This window comes from Lissotriton vulgaris, chromosome 7 (genome assembly GCF_964263255.1).
Source record: "Lissotriton vulgaris chromosome 7, aLisVul1.2, whole genome shotgun sequence".
Taxonomy (NCBI): Eukaryota; Metazoa; Chordata; class Amphibia; order Caudata; family Salamandridae; genus Lissotriton; species Lissotriton vulgaris.
Window position 1 is genome coordinate 343,580,230 of NC_141695.1, and position 17,723 is coordinate 343,597,952.

General features: G+C 41.9%; 1 protein-coding gene across 1 annotated transcript in view; it reads right to left on the bottom strand.

Annotated features, from left to right (window-relative positions):
• The window catches only part of LOC147701551 (excitatory amino acid transporter 2-like), an 856,834-nt gene that overhangs the window by 25,796 nt on the left and 813,315 nt on the right, over nucleotides 1-17,723 (bottom strand). Inside the window, exon 9 of the mRNA XM_086930218.1 lies at nucleotides 10,967-11,101. Coding sequence (XP_086786344.1) covers nucleotides 10,967-11,101 — 135 coding nt within the window. The remainder of the gene's footprint in view (nucleotides 1-10,966; nucleotides 11,102-17,723) is intronic.

Genomic DNA, 17,723 nt, shown 5'->3' on the forward strand with positions numbered 1-17,723 from the left:
CTTCTGACTTGAGCCGTATAACCAGACTATTAACATGTGACCTTTTATTTTTGTAATATTAAATTGCAACAATTGTGATAATAAGAAATGTTGTCCTTCTCAGAGAGTTTTGAATATTCTGGGGGTGGCTACTGTATGTGCCCCTAAACCCACAGAGAGAGTGGTAAGTACATTCATTGGTTGGTCAGTTTGTGTTGTATGTTCGACAATGTATGTACATGGACTTATTTTACTTTTCTCTTTGTCAAAGGTGCATTTGTCTGATGGCCAAGGTCCTGATGAGACCTGACTGTTTTATATGGGTCGAAATGTCAAAACCCCCTCCCTTGGTTGTTTTGTGATTGTTTTCCCAAGGATATATTGAGGACACTCTGATAGAATCCTCCCTTATATTTTTTTCAAATTATCTAACAACCTTGGACTTAGTAGAGCGTCTTTATCTTATGTTTTTGTATGTATGTTAGCCATCTGAGCCCTGTGTAGTCTGCGCTACTATTACACTGTATACACTGCACTGTGTTAAATATTTGTGAAAACAAAGAGAAAGGTTTCCTGTACATTCTAATATGGTTACCCTGATCCTTGTGAGCATATAAGGTCGTCCTTTACTGACACTCTTTGAAGCCTATATGATGCTGCACTACTATGTTTATAATGTGTTACTTTTATTTACAATAGTGTGTACGTATTGCATAGATACACAATATGTAGGATATTATTAGTCATTCATGATATGCAGTTCTGCATTAATCTCCGTTAGAGGCACATAACACAGTCATCAGCTACCAAGAGCACAGTATCACAACAGAATTTTCTGGTTATTCACCACAGCATACCATGCAAGAAATAATACATAAGGTATAGCTCAGCTTCGTCCCTACACTGCGCAGGCTAAAGGGTCTATTCAGTAAAACTTGAGTATGCATCTCTCAGTCTCTCGTCTCATAATGGAGGAACTTAGCTAATAGGAATCATGGCTAGGATATATAGTTAATATATCTACAAGTACAATCATGCTTGGATCAGGCTTGGATCTACCGATTGTATACTTTTGTATACTTTTGTCATGTTTGCTATTAGCAATATAATCATGATTTTTGGAACCTTTTTCTGACATGTGGTGTGTACTAGATACCTCAACATATAGACCTCAAATATGGGGACTGAATGCCTCATTTGCCCGTATTGCAAGTAGAGGAAACTTGTAAACTATCCTTTCAAGTCTATGGCAGATCTAAAGTCAATCCCTCAATGGGCTGTTTGTAGTACTGTGCTGCCACCAAAGCGTTCCATAGAACTTGGAATGCATTGGTGAAAGGCAGTTGGAAACCGGGCGAAGCAGCTTGGCAGTGCTCTCCACGACAGCTCTATCAGGAACAGATGAAAATACAACAATTACCTGTGAACGTTTTATTATTTTATGGAGCAAAAATAGTACATTTTGACTGGCGACGAGCTGGCGGAGTTGAGGAAGGACCCACCACACTAACGAGCATCCTCAAGCTTGGCGGAGGCTGATCCCAACGTAAGAGTCTTCCAGAAAGATAAGATCTATTATATTATCATTGTGTGACTACATTGGAGTGGCTTTCTCAGTCTCTCATTTGTGGTGAAAGCTAAGTTTTGGATGTGTAACTTACGGGTCACGTGAGGCAACTGTGCAGTCCAGGGTTTTGAGCCTTTCCTGACATGCTCATCATACCGTGCAGCCTGAGCATGTTCAGGGGCCATTTTAATTCAGGAAGTTGAAGCGGTGACACACACCTCTGTTCGTGTGTCAGGGCTGCAATACTGTCATTTCCAGTCAAGCTATCTGCCATATTAAAGTGGTGACACGCACACCATTATACGCCTGTGGCCAAATTGAAAGTGGTATTCAGTTTTGGCCTACGTCGGTGATACGGCCACTTTGGTTCGTGTGTCAAGCTTGCAACACATTTCTACAATGACAAGCCTTCAGGCATATTTATGCAGTGACACACCATTCACGTGTATTGACCAATATTCTCTTTTCTTCGAACTCTGGAAAAAAACGAAGAAACTTTTTTTATTCTCTATTTCTTACCATTAAGGTTATTAGCATTGTGTTTTGAGGTTATGGCATTCAAATTGGCTTAATGATATTTCTGCACCATCATGGAAAGCGTTCTTACAAAAGTCAGCCCTTACAGGAATCTAACTGCAACACTTATTCAGCCTTTACAAGAGTTCAACTGCAACACATATTGTTGAAATTACTCTTGCTTTTGGTCTAAATTTCTTCACAGCAAGTGTGTTAATAGATCTACAGAATGTTTCACAATTACATTTACATATGTTTACGCTGGGAGCATGCAGTCGGTGAATCCTCCACCTCCTGTTTTAGATAACCCTGGTGTAGAAGCTATATCGTCACGGAACTGGTTGAATGCTTTTGAAACATATTTGGGAGCCTATAGTTTAAATGTAAATTGATACTTGTATAGCGCACTACTCACCCGCAAGGGTCTCAAGGCGCTTGTACGAATACCGCTGTGGAACCCATCCTAGCTTTCCCTGTGAGGCGTCCACTCCTGGGCACCCCCAAGGGGGAGGCCAGGCATCCTTAGCGTTGTGGGGGCCGTTGTGGAGATTAAGCAAGCTATTGCCCAGAGTTGCAGAGTGGGACTCCATGATTGGAATAGGCACCAAGGCGAGAATTATCAGGTCCGTGGAATTTTGAGCCCAAGACCCGCCGAGGCGGGGAATTGAACCCTGGTCCCCGGCTAGACCTTTGCATCAGGGTCTGCCACTCTAACCATTGAGCCACACTTCTCGAGATTTCTCGACATTTCGTCCAGAACGTAGAAGGTTTCTGTTGATACATTCTATTGGGTTCAAAGGATGCTCAATTTTTAAACATTTACCTGAACTCATAGAAGCAGAAGGTGAAATAATAGAGGAGTACACGGAAGCAATACAAAAACTGGATTTGGGATTCGATGTACAGCCCTACATTGTGGTTTTGCGTCATAAATCCTTCATGAGGAAACAAATGTGTACTGAGAATGTTGACACGTATATTTCTGCACTGGGAGAATGTACATTTGTGGATTTCACTGACCAGTTCCATTATAGATCAATATATTAGTCATTGTATTAACAAAACCATCCAGCAGAAATTGTTGTCTTTAGGTGATCCCAAATTAGAGGAGAAATTACGTGTTGCCAAGACAGATTTCAGTCAAGGAATTGGAAAAAAAAAAATGAAACAGTCAACGTGACAAAGACCAGGAATCATTGTGGCAATAAAGGTGCTGTCACAAAAAACAACAAAGAGCTTGGTAGAGATAGCAGGTTTCTTCAAAGAGACAATGAAGTTCAGAGGAAGGACTATTTTTGGAAACGTTTACGTGGCTATCAAAGGTCTATCCATTTTGGGTTGGTTTCACAAGGGTCTTTTCAAAATGATTTTGAGACCAGGTACCAAAGACCAGGTGACAGTTATTTCTAATACGCAAATAGAGGAGGCTAGAGTGAAATTTCTTTACTGAAGATGTAGGTACAATCAAGGGATTTTGTCACAAGATAAGAGTCAAAGAGGGTTAACTCCCTGTTAAACAAACATTACGCAGTGTTACATTTTCAGTCAGGGAGGATTTGGAATAAAGATTCAAAGGGTTGCATGACAAAGGAAAAATAAAACCCATTAAGTCATTCTTTTGGTTGTCTCCATTGGTTGGTGGCTCGCAAATGCAATGGGGATTTGAGGGTCTGTGTAACTTTGTGCAGCTTTACTAAAGCTATCTGGGTAGATTTCCATCCCCTTCTGAAAATTTAATATCTACTGGAGCAAAGTGGTACAGTGAATTAAACCTTGCTTCTGCTTACCATCAAATAGTATTAGATGATGAGTCAAGACATTACTCTGCCTTTGTTTCATCAATAGGTACATTTCAGTACTGTAAAATGCTGTACGGACTGGCTTAAGCTGCTGCAGTTTTCCAGAGAATAATGTACCAGCTTCTTAAAACGAGTAAAGGGTGTTGCAGCATTTCAGGATGACATGCTGATCAAGGAACTCTAACATCCCCTTCCACCTGTACGCGGATGACACTCAACTCTACTTGGAAACCACTTCGATCGCTGACATTCACAGACTGAATGCTACACTCATGGAGGTTCAACACTGGCTCTCAGCCAACCACCTCAAACTGAACGAAGAGAAAACGTAAGTCCTCCTAATTTCGAACAAAGATGAAAACCCACAAATAGTGGAATGGCTCAAAGCCTTAAATGCCCTCAATGTCTCTCTTACTCCAACGGACTCAGCAAAATCACTAGGAATCACTCTCGACCCCAAACTGGACATGAAGAAGCACATCTCCAATACCGCCAAAAGCGCGTTCTTGAACTTGAAACTTCTCTACAAAATTAAACCCTTCCTCCCCCCCAAAGATCTGAAACATGCCACCCAGGAACTTGTGCTCTCAAGAATTGACTATGGCATTGCTGTACTGACTGGAACAGCCAAGGCACACCTGGTACCCCTCAACTCCACCCTCAACGCTGCCGCAAGAATGATCACAGGAACAAAGAAATTTGACCACATCTCACCGGCACTCAAAGAACTGAAATGGCTCCCGATTGATAAACGAGCCAACTTCCGCACAGCTTGCCTCACACGTAAAGCCTTGCATACAGGCAAACCAGAATACCTGGCCTCTAAACTCAAAAGGGCTGGACAATCCAGGAACCTCAGAATCTCCAACACACTCCTGCTCATCCCGCTGAAATCACAGAAACGCAAGACCTCAAACAAATCCTTTGCGGGGAACGCTCCCAGGATTTGGAACTCCATCCCCCCACATATCAGAACGACCGCCTCCTTCCCACAATTCAAAACGCTACTCAAAGCCCTCTTCCTTGAACGCTCCGGTGCTTTGCGAGAAGCCCATCTCCCAACAGCAGAAATCTGATAGCCTTTGCGGAACTCAGAACTAACTGATTCGCCCCCGAACTCCGTCTCTTACTGCGTTATTATTGTTGTTGTTCTGTTGGTGTACAGGCTATATTTCCCTCCTATCGTTTCCGATTCTTGTTTTCTATGCTTATTGCCCTGGTTGCATCTCTCTATTTGCTGTGAAGCGCTCTGATACCCTCGGGTCCAGCTAGCGCTATACAAAACTTCAATAAATAAATAAAATAAATAAAACATGCTGATCTTTGCATCCTCCATAGAGGACCATAACAGAATTCTCACATGCTTTCCATCTTTCAAGAAAAGGGTGTTGTACTAAAATTGGGGACGTGTGAGTTTTTGAGAGAAAATGTTGACTACTTGGGTCACATGTTATCAGGTGAGGGTATTGAACCAACTCCTGGTTTGGAAATGGAATTATTAATGCAGAAACCCCTTTTGACAAAATCACGCAGAAATCATTTTTAGGCTTAAGTGAATTTTAGTCGAGATTTATTCCAGATTATGCTAATCAGGTCAATGTGCTAACATGTTTGTTAACCTCTTCGGTGTGCAGGACGGTCCCCGGCCATCCGACGTCACAGTAGGCATGTGCAGAGGATGGCCGGGGTCCATCCGAAACATGCCCTCTCATTAATTCTCCCGCGCAGCGCCGAAGGGGTTAAAAAAAACCTGTGTTTTGTAGGCATGATAAATGTCAAGATGCATTTGTTTGGATCAAACGTCAACTTGCAAGCTCCAAAGTGTTGAAACATTTCAATCCTAATTTGTCACGTTGTATAGCTGTGGATGCCAGCAATCATGGGTTGGGAGCTGTTCTAACACAAAGTGAAGCAGGTTTTGAGAACACTATTGGATATGCGTCTAGGTCACTTAGAGAACCTCAAATGCATTACTCCATTATAGAAAGGAATTGTTGGCCTACTGGTGGGCGATCCAAAAATGAAAACCTTATGTGTGGGGAACCTTGTACTTGGTCAAGACTGGTTATAAAAGTTGGGTGGTGAAAATATTGAAGATCAAACGCTCCGAATATCTAGGTTGTCTACTAAGTTCCTACAGTTTCCTTTTGACATTGAACACATTCAGGGCATGAAAAATACTAGAGCACATTTTCGGTCTAGGAGATCATCTCACATTGAGGAAGAGGCAGAAGATGAAGATTGTGAAGAGAGTTGTTTTATTGTAGCGGTTGATTTGGAAAAAATGTGAGCTATATCTGAGATGGAGTGGAGAATGGAAGTGAGAAATTATGAAGCCTGTAAGCGGGCCATTACATATGTCATTAAGGGGTGGCCTAGGAGAGAACAGTGGAATCACAGTGTCAACCTTTTTGCAAGGTGTCTGACGAATTATCTGTTGAGCACGGATTGTTACTCCGATTGGACAAGTTGGTACCTTCCTCTGGGTTGAGGTCTAGACTGATCAAGTTAGCCCACAAAGGTGATTTAGGCAGCACGTTTATCAAACGCAGGCTTAGCAAACCTTTTGGTGGCCATCCATTAATTAAAATTAATTAATTATTATTAATTAATTAATTAATTAATTAATTAATGGATAGGGAGGTAGATGAATTTGTTGGCAGGTGTTCCATTTGTTTTACTTACAAAAGAATATTTGTTATGAGGAAACCCCCTCTGCAACCTATTGAGTGCCCGTTGCGCGCTTTGGAGAAAGTTGGAATTGACTTGGTCGGCCTCTTTTTTGTACTTCCTTGTCAGTGTCACTATCCTCTGGTGTTGGTAGACATGTATTCCAAGTGGCCAGAAGTAAAATCTGTAGCGGACTCTAGTGCCAAAATAGTCATTGAGTTTTGAAAAACATTTTTATGCGGGAAGCTTTTCCGCAGTTCTTGTTGTCAGATAATAGTGTTCAATTTGTCAACGAGGAAGTGACAAATGTTTTGAGGTCAGGGGATGTCAAACATTTGAAGACGTTAGTGTACCACCCCCAAAGCAATGGGGAGGCTGAGAGGATGAATCGGGTAGTGGTGCAGTGTGTTCGATGGGCGGTTGCAAACAAGTTTGTGGTGACGATTGTTGTTAGTGCCATGAATTGGTTTTATAGGACTAGTCCCCAGAGTTCAATATTGGTGTCTCCGTTTGAACTTTTGAGAGAAAGAAAGCCTTTTTCAAAGATCTGTCCAAATTGGATGGGCACATAGATTAAAGGTGATTTGTATCCTCATTTGATCATGATCTGACAGTAAAGATGAATTCAGTGCTGGCTAAAGCTAGGCAGAAGGAGAACTATGACAACCATGCTAGGGTTAGAGAACAACAGGTCAAAGTAAGGGGTTTTATACACATCAAGAAAGGGGTCCACACAAAGAAAAGGGGGGGGGAATTAGTGAACCTGTTGTTATTGATAAAGTTTGTGGAAGTGCCATCAGAGTGAATGGTAGGAGTTGGTGGAATGTTGCAAGGGTGGTGAAGTGCAAAGGTGAACAGAGTGCCAATTCCACTGTTCCCAGCTTTTATTGTGACCAGAATACCAATTCCACCGTTCCCAGTTCTTCTTCTTCCTCTGTTGCCCAGGGAGAGGGTTCTGGTCAAAATGACAAAACTAGTTCTCCCACTCCTCATGATGGCAGTGCAGAAGTATGTAGGGGTGAGTGGGTGAGAAGGTTACCGTTCAGGTATAGGTGATTCTCTCAACAGGTTCCTTCTATTCCTTTTCTAATGTGTTACAACTCCTGTGATTTGGTACCTTTTATCTTTTGCTGTGGTTTGATTTAGCATGCTATCTATTTTTCCATTTTTCTGGATTTAATATAGTAAGCATTTTCATTCCTTACTTTAATGTTTGTTAATCTCGGTTAGATGTTTGTTTTGTGTTAAAGGGAAGAAGTAATGTAGTCATGTGCTGCCACCAAAGCATTCCATAGAACTTGGAACACTTTAGTCAACAGTAGTTGGAAACTGGGCGAAGCGGCTTGGCAGTGCTGTCCATGGCAGCTCTGTCCGGAATAAACAAAAATACAACAATTACCTGCGAAGGAGTTATTATTTTATAGAGCAAATTACTACACTGTTTGTTTTCTCTGATCTGGCAGTGGATGATATACACCCTCCTAATATGGGGTAAGGAACAATATACATTCTGTGATAAGGAAAAACTGTAAAACTAACCTTTTTCCTGATCCCTACCCTAACCCTAACATTAACCCTAACCCTAACCCTAACCATAACTCTACTTTTAATACTAAATCATTTTGTAACTCTAACCAGTTTCATAAATATAATGTTTGCCCTAAACCTAAACCAAACTTTATGCCCTAACCACATTGTAACCCTATCATTATTCATCATCTTAAACCTAAATCTCACCACAAACCTAACTTTAACTCTCACCATAGGCCTATTTCAGATTCTACTCCTTATCTGAACACAATCCTACATGCATACTTTTTGTTAAAGTACCCCTCTGTTCTGACCGGGTTTTTGTTCTATTTTTGAGTGAAGGTGACTTTAGCCTACTATCATTCTAATAGAGGGATTAGGGCCTTAGATTTGGCCTATTCACAAGATGCTTGACATAATTCCTTATTCTTTTCTCTATTCTAGGGCCTATAAGCTTATGTTAGGGGATAGATTCCTTAGTATTGGTATTATTTCGTCCTTTTGTAATGTTATTAGTATATTCCTATTAATCTTTCTGCTTACTTCGGGCCTTGTAGGCCTCGAACGGGAGAGACTCCATCTTTCTTTCTGCCTCGGCTGCTTGAGATGCTTTTAGGTCAAATGTGATGTTTTAGTTATAAGGTGTTGTTTGCTTGGAGAGAACCGGCTCGAGCTGGCCCTTATCGAAAGACTGTATTTTTCTCCGTGTCGAAGACGCAACATCAGGTCGGCCGACTGAGAGCGTGTCCTTGGCACGGGGTGGTACAAGAATTTGGTGGGCGGCAAGTTACTGGCTGGAAATTTCCATGCATGAACAGGGTTATATATTAGCGAAAGTATAGAGAGGAGGAGAGTTCATTCAGTCAGTTAGTAGATGGCAGCTAGTCGTTAGCATTTTTGCAGTTAATCAACTTGGAGCAGACAGTCGCCATTTTGAAGTCTGAAAAGACCGAAGGCTGATAATCTCTCAGAAAGATTGAAGTTACTTTAATTGGAGCAGTTGGTGAGCTTTGATACTGAGATCAGAGCATGCAGAGTGAAGAAGTTAGTGGAGCGGACGAATACTAGAGCGGCAGAAACTGATTTATAAGATCGAGGTTGGAAGGTGAAGATAGTCCGTGACCGAGAGGAGAGAGGAGTAGTGCAGAACGACGAGAGTGAGACAGTCGAAACAGAGAACAAGAGAGAGGATCCAGTGACTTGGAGGGGAGCAGAGGAGACAGAGCATAGCGGTGCAGACGTGTGTCGATGACTGCAGGGGTGATCCTAAGATGAGCCAAGGCACAGACGAGAAGGGAACCCAGATGACAACTGAGTCCAGACTTTGTACTCATAAGGTGACGTCGACCCTTTCTTATTAGCGCGTACACACATCTTAATTCTTTCCTTTGCTTTTCAGACTATATGTTATATTGCAGTGTTATATCGTTATTATAATTTGCTATTGGGTAATAAAGGGACCCCAGTTCTTAGTGAACCACTGTGCAGGTTTTGTTTTTATGATGAGACTAACCTTTCTTCTAGTTAAATGCTGTTATGTGGACGGATGCGTTTCCCGTCCGAGTAAGTGGTAACTGAGCAAGGGAGCAGGGAGCGCCTAAATCAGAGAATAACCTTTGCATGTTGTGATTTGGGCATTCTTGTGTGAGAGGATTGAACTGTCTATCTACCACATAAAATATAATATTGTGTATGAGACATCCCCAGTAGATATTAGATATATAGAGAAACTTCCCAACAAAGAGAGAGAGAGAGAGAGTTGAAGGTATCAATAGGACAGTGATCGCCGTTGTGTAGCGGCGTTAGCGAGAGCACCAGAGGGATACGGTGTGTATCGTCACACGATTGTGGCGGCAGCGTGAGCACCGGGAGGATACGGTGTGTATACCTGCAGGATTGCGGCTTGAGAGAGCACCGGGAGGATACGGTGTGTATCCCCGCAGGATTGCGGCTTGCGTGAGCACTGATTGAGGTCAGTGTGTAATGGTAAATGATCAGAACTGCCCCCTTCACTATGAGGAGGAGGGTAGCATAGTCTGGGCCTGAGTTGCCGCAAAACTATAAGGTATGAGTGTGGTGTAGAGTATGGAATTCCATAGCCATTAGTGATTGTTTCTAGTTATCCCTATGGATTTAGTGTTGTTTTTGATGATATGAGCTTGTATATTGCTAATTCCCCATCCCCAGGAAGGTACCTAGGTACCGAGGTAAGTAGGTCCTGAGGAGGGAGGTGGTTACGTTTCGGCCGGGTTGGTGGTGTGTTGGTGAGCTGATTCTATCTGGTCCGAAAATCCGGTCGTTACACCCTCTTCTCACATTTATTTTCTAATTTCTTTAGAACTATAAGATATTCACACCAAAATACTTTAAGTAGTCACACATTGCCATAACTAAGCCTACAGTTCCACGTACCAGGCTCAACTCCATTCTCCATTTTGAATATGCAACAGAATTGTGATAAATGACATTACTACAAAAATAACACAAAACAAAAAACAGATGTGTAAAAAAAACATCAGACCTTAAAAAAGCATTGAAAGAAAACAGCCATAACAAATAAGCAAAAAGTATGTTAAAACTAATTAAAGAGCCAATACAATAGAGTAGGGAATTGTGGAAGCACTCCTTCTCACCGGGATTACTTTTTCATGAAGCCAGTCGAAACCTAGTAGATCTTGACAAATCAATGCATTTTTTGACTAAAAACAAATGTGGAAGCTTTAATGTTCCTTCCAAAAAATATGCATATAATTATTGATCTGGGATCCTGTGCATGTGAGGGAAATATGTATAAGTATGAGAATCAAGGGAGGATTCCATGCTAATAGTACATGTGATGCAAACTGCTACCTCAATCTCAGTAGCAATTTGAGATCATATTTGAATAACATAATTCAATACTCACAGAAGCCAGTCCACTGCTATCAACAGGCTAATATCTTGGGTTGGTAGTCCCACTGCAGTTAAGATCAGTAGCATAGTGACCAATCCCGCACTGGGTATACTGGCTGCTCCTACACTTGCAAGAGTGGCAGTCAGGCTGAGGAAAAAACAGAAAATATCAGTGAAATACAACCTTCCTGATTCCTAATGGTTTCCTTCAATGGATATAATTTCTAGATCAGATTTGACATTGTTTAACGAGGTAGCTCTTCTAAGGTCAGTTCCTAAAGTTCTAATACAACACTGAATTAGGTGCTCCAAATTAGTAACCATCTCATATTGAAAACTTATTGTGCAAATTCTATTTTTGGTGGTTTATATGCATTTTCTCTTTAATATAAATTATAATTTCTATTTTCAAATCCTGAGAGAAAGAAGGAGTGGGCGAGTGACCTGCGTGAGTTGGTTAGTCAGTCAGTGGGACTTCCTGTAATTTCTACTACTCACCTTATGTTTCTGTCAAAAATAAAATAATATCTTGGTGCTGTTTTGTGCTGGCTATGTCCTAAGGGCATATCAAACTGTAAACTAAATTGTAACAGGGATTCTGCGCAAACACAGAACTGTGCACAGAGACTCAGGACCTCAGTGAATTAGGGTGTGCCAAAACTCACCTTAGTACCCAAAATCCCCTACCAGACTAGCAATCAGTGTCACATTAGCTCTTCGTCCTATAGCAAAGAAATCAATGATTAGACAACCTAGAACATGCAACTTAGGACCATCTCAGGAATGGTGCGAAGTGAGAACACTCTTTTGTTATAAGTTCATACCAGTCCACAACATAAAATAGAGACACAGTAAGGTTAAAATGTTTATTTTAACGACATAATCTCAAGCGCAGTATTTTAATCAACATAAGCATACATATGGATAAGATTAATACGGACAGCATGGTTACAATTCCATGAAATACAAAAGGAGGAATCATATTACAATGATAGTGCAAACAGGTGATAAAAAGCGCCTATTTAAAGCACCCTCCCTATCTAGGAACTATGTATTATAAAACTATAGAAGGTCTCTGGAGTTTTCTTAGGGGGACCCCATTTACCTGTCCGCTCAGTAAGTGTAAATTACATCAGGATCGGTTAGCCTCCCTGCATGCCTGGAATCTTCCCAGTGTGTTAAATTCTGGAAAGTGTGTTATGATAAAGGCGCCAGAATCCTACTCGGCTTGCAGCTGCCAAATTGTTGTGTCTAGAATGTGTTACACAGACACGCCGATAAACAGGCCTGCACATTATGATACCCTTGGCGGCTCAGCAGTCACTGTACAGACTGGGGACACGAGGTATGTCTAGAGATGCCAATAAACAAACCTTTTCTCATGTATAGACCTTCGTGAAAGAGAACTCAGCAAAAACAGCTATGCAGTGTCGTGTGCAATTAGCAGCAAAAAGGAAAAATGGCATATAAACTTTTAATAAGCCATGCTAACTTAACATGCACGCAGAAAGAGGCCCATAAACCACACTACAAAAATTTTCATAATACTCCTTTGCTGAATCTACAGTACACACTAAATCAGGCTTCTCCAATAATTAGCTCGTGAGCTACTGGTACCTCTCCAGCAACCTATTAGCATCTCTCCTGTGTGTAGTCTAGTTTATTAAATTTACAGATTTTGCTTGGCTGAATCAATATATGTGTATCAAAATTGAAATGTGTTCATTTAAGGTGAAAATTTGTGTATCAGACCTCATAAGCATATGTTTGGAGAAAAAAGTGGTTGAATTCACAAACTATAAAGCTGATATTTAATTGAGAAATCATTTAGCATTAGGGAGACTTTCTCTAATATCATTACCTTGCTGCCAGGGGAATTACTGCTATGGCTGTTATGTATTACCTATGTAAAGGCATCCCAAATTGACAAAACCTTTTTTACATTGCTTCTGGCAACCCTGCCTGATGCACTGAAGTGATCACTGCTTGCAACACTGCACTGAGGTATCCACTGCCTATAACCTTGCATATGGTGACCACCAATGTAATCTTGCCTATTTCAATATTAATAATATTAGTAGCTCTGGATGATTTTCATTGACCATAAGTAGCTCTTATTACAGAAAAGGTTGGGTACCCATGCCCTAAGGTATCCATAGGAATTCTTCAGTTTAACAATCAAATGCCTAACCATAAATCTATGAATTTCAGAATATTGAAATCCTTTAGTCAGGAGAATTACATTACTTATACCTGGATAAAATAAACAAAGAATTTCCAAAATATGATCTGTTTCTATAACACAGGTTTTCAGTAAAAATAAAAGAAGGGTCTTATAATACAAGTTTTTCATCATACCCTTAGCATTCTATTCCAAATTCTCGATAAAGTGTCCGTCATCCTGATGGCATGGAGGTTGGCTGTTATATAATGGTATGTCCTCTTGTTCCCACCCTTTACAATCTGTTCTTGCTTCTGTTTGTGAGTGGGATAGTCTTGTTTTTAGACCAAAGTATGTATTCTCAATAAACAAGAAAAATCTTGATTTTTATTAAGACCTCAGGGAAATAATGTTAGATGTTTCGATCACATTGCATACTTGGAAGCCTACCTGAACCTATAGTTTAATGTTCCGATAAAAGTTTTTTTAGCCAAACATGAACTGGGAGCATTCATTCTGGTCTTTATTGTTGGTGACATGTGCTTTATATATATACCTTTCACTCCATTCCAGCGCACTGACATCAGTTCCTTCTTTTCAACATTTTGTCGATGTCAACTAGTGTGCCTATTTTCTATATTTTTTGGAAGATGTCCCCAAACAAAGATACTGTGTTCAAGACTTGTGGTGCCTGTCACAGGCAAATGTCTGTAATGGAACTCCACTTGTTGTGGTTGTGGTGCCTGGAGTCCAAGACCATGAACCCTAATGCCATCTTCGAGCAGGCCAAGAACATTTGGCTGCATTCGGGTATAGGCACTCCTGTGCACAGGACTATCTTCCGCCACCATTGCCCTGCTCCTGGAAATCCATCCTTCCACACCCAGCCCCCTAAACCTGAGACCCTGATGGTACATGCCTGAACCTCCAGGATGAATGCTAGCGCATTCCCTACCACACCACCGGATAGGAGATTCAAGAGGCTGGATACTTTTGTCAAGATAGATGTTTTATGGCAGACTAGCTGGCCGAACCATTGCGTCCACGGTGGCACTTTGGCGTCATGCCTACTGGCTTTTTGGGGGATTTCCAGGCGTCCCTTATGGACATGCACTTTGATGGGACTCGTCTTCTCAGCGAAAAATCAGATTCGGCTCTGGAACGATAGTATGTCTACCGCCAGGTCACTTGGGGCTTACCATGGCCGTGCGACAGCCGCAATCCACCTTCTGCCCTTCCAGGGCTAAAGTACGGGCTAACAGCCAAGTCCTTTTCTTCTTAGTCACCATGGCCAGGAGACTATCACGGTTCTTTCGTGGCCACAGACTTGGCTCTTGCAAGCCTTGTGGAAACGAGGGCCAGTGGTCAAGTCAATCCACCCCCAGCAACCGTAACCACAAAGCCTCTTTACTTTATCCTCCTATAATCATGGGCACCCAGTTGGTGGCAGGATTGGGCACCACCTGCCCCATTGGTAGGAAATTCTTTTGACAAGCTTCAGATCGCCCAGCGGGGCTGTGCCCTACCATTTCCATCAGACCCTCTTCCACCGATCAGCTGGCGGAGGACCAACTTTCACACATGCAACAGGAAGTACTGGCTCTTATGCCCAAAGCAGCCATTGAGAGGGTGCCTGCATCAGAAGTAGGTTGTGGTTGATAAACTCTCTTCTTTCAAGTGCCGAAAAAGGATGGAGGCCTCCATCTCATCCTTGATTTCTGCACTCTCAAATACTTCCTGAAAAAGGAAAAATTCAAGATGCTAACAATGGCTTAGGTTCTGTCTGCCCTCAACCCTATATAGTAGTTCCGGATTTCCAGGATGCTTACTTCCATATCCCCATCCTGCCTGACCACAGGCATTTTCTGGGGTTCACAGTAGGGCGAGAGCAATACCAGTTAACTGCGCTCCTGTTTGACCCTACCACCACCCATCTGGTTTTCACAAAAGTCATGATGGTAGTTGTAGTGCATCTGGGGAAGTCAGAAGTCGGAGTCTTCTCCAACCTTCTTGAGGGGTTATTAAAAAGGACTCGCCCGAGGCAGTCATCTTCCACCTCCAGACTCTGCATTTCGCCGAAGTCACAACTCCCTCCCTTTCATTGGAGCTATTCTGGATACAGTGCAGTTTCTGGATTGTCTTCTGTAACAGAGAGTCTAGGATACTTGTGCTATGATTCTGATGTTTCAGCCATTATCACGGATTGTGGTTAGACGGACTCTGAGGTTGCTGGGTCCCATGGCCTCCAGCATCCTGCTTGTACAACATTCCCGTTGGAGTAGGAGGGCTCTGCAGTGGGCACAGCATTAGGGAAATCTATCTGGCCTGGTGCAGGTACTGGCGGTAACTGCAAAAGATTTGCAGTTGTAACTCACTGACCGAGATTGGGTCAACGGCAGACCCCTCTCTACGTTCCCATCTAGAACTCATGGTAGTGACAGAAGTTTTTTTATTTTATTTATTGCAATTTTATTTCGCGCAAACATTACCCTAAGGTGTCAGAGCGCTTTACAAAAGAACCAGTTGCGTTACATAAGGACTTTGGATTACATGAGTTACATAAGAGATACAAACATAAAAATGTTTTAAAAAATGCAAATATACAAGTGGATTGAAAAGAGGGAAAAATTACAAATGTACAGGTTGCAAAGTCATTCAAGGAAGAGATACAAACAGATAAACTCTAAAATCACACAGGAGTGGTTGTAAGTACAAAGGTCTAATCCATAGACTAGTGATTAGAGTTATATATACAAGTGGAGTGAAAGGAAGGAAGAATTCCAAATGTACAAGTTGTAAAGTCACTCAAGGAAGAGATACAAACAGATAAACTCTAAAATCACAAAGGAATGGTAGTAAGTACAAAGGTCTACTACATATAGTAGTGGTTAGAGTTATAAATATATATACAATAGCAAATTCACTCAGGATTACATTTAACAGCAATTAGGCTTTGACAATTATAAATTACATATTTACAGAGCAGGAATTATTGCCATCGTTCAGCCAGGTGTTCAGGTGGTGTTGCCCTCAAGGGTGGTGGTCTTGGGTCTGGATTGACCCCCGAGTTGGAGATGTCTATAGGGGTAGAAGGCCGGATGGTAGTGAGGGAAGCAGCATGCCGGATCCCCGGGCTGATCTTGAGGTAATGCTTCTGGGTCACTTCTGGGTTGGGGCAGCCATCTAGGAGAGGTGGGGGATCAGAGGATTCTGGCCTCTGGCACACTCACAGCTCCACATCAGCCTATTGGAGCGTACCTAGCATTGAAAGCCTTTCTTCCTTCATCATGAAAGTATGTGAATGGCTAAGTTAGTTACTTATTGAATGGCGTCTGATCCGTTGAATTCGCTTCAGAGGTATAGGACACATTGGGGTGCTCATCCAGCAGTCCACAGTATGCTTACCGTTTGTGCAGCGGATAATGTCACAGAGCAGTGTCCATTCCTGGAGCAGTGCCTGTTTCTGAACATTTGACTGGCCACGTTGTTACCGTGAAATGTACCGTAAATGTGGACCGCTGGATGAGCAACTGCCCCCTAAAGATGGACTATGGGGATTTATCCACTATATAGACCGAAACGTCGCCAACTGCACACATTTGCTTTGTGATTCTTCATCACAGGAATTGTTTTTGTATGATACATTACAATTTCTTCATGTGTGCAATGTTTGAAATGGGTGTTTACACCAGTAACAACGAGACAATAGTGGCAACATAAAATCTGTAGATCTCAGTCACTGTGTGTACATATGCACTGTATTTTGTGTACCCCCCAAGAATATATTGTTCTATATAAATTTGTGTTTTAAGAAGTATACACCCATGTTGTGTTTTGTTTCCTTATATTTCTTTTCTGATTTGTTCATGTTAAAATAGGTCATTAGTTTATAGGAATACTTCAATGCAAGCTACTGCTTAGAGCTTACTATAGATACTTTCTCGATAAGCCTATAAACAAGCAGCAGAATAAATCCCTTCTAGGCACTTTTAGGACGTTGGCATTTCCGTGTTTTAGGCATTTAGTGCCTGCAGCATGTCTCTAGGTCACATGACTGGGTGTAGCCGACAGTTGGGCTTTGTGTATTCCTCATAGATAATCACACACAATAGAGAGTTTACCTGTGCCTCAATAGGCCATCACTGGCAGGATGGGACAGTGGAGCTGGGCACAGTCCTACTTACACTTGAATAGGCTCAGTCCAACCTCTACACAAAGGGCTGAATATCCCTTGTAGTCAGTCTGACACCAAGACATGGAAGGCAGTGTGACTGGGAATTAAAAGGTAAACCTCTAGAAGAAGCTTCTCCCACTTCTAAGGAAGGCCTAGGTATTAATAGTGGACCCTAGTCTCCAACTAATAATAATAATACCAACATTTATAAAGTGCAAACAGCTACCTCAAACAGAGGTATCCCGGCGCTCTAGCAGTATGCAGAAGGCTGACGGCTGCCGAAAAGCTCAAAGCAGAGAACCCTAAACCTCTACTCTGACCTGAAGAGCCAGGTCTGAACTGCTTTCCTTAAAAGAGGCTCTGAATCAATGTAACAGAGGTGGCTTGGCAGGGAGTTCCAAAGTTTGGCAGCCTGACCGTGAAGGACTTGTGCCT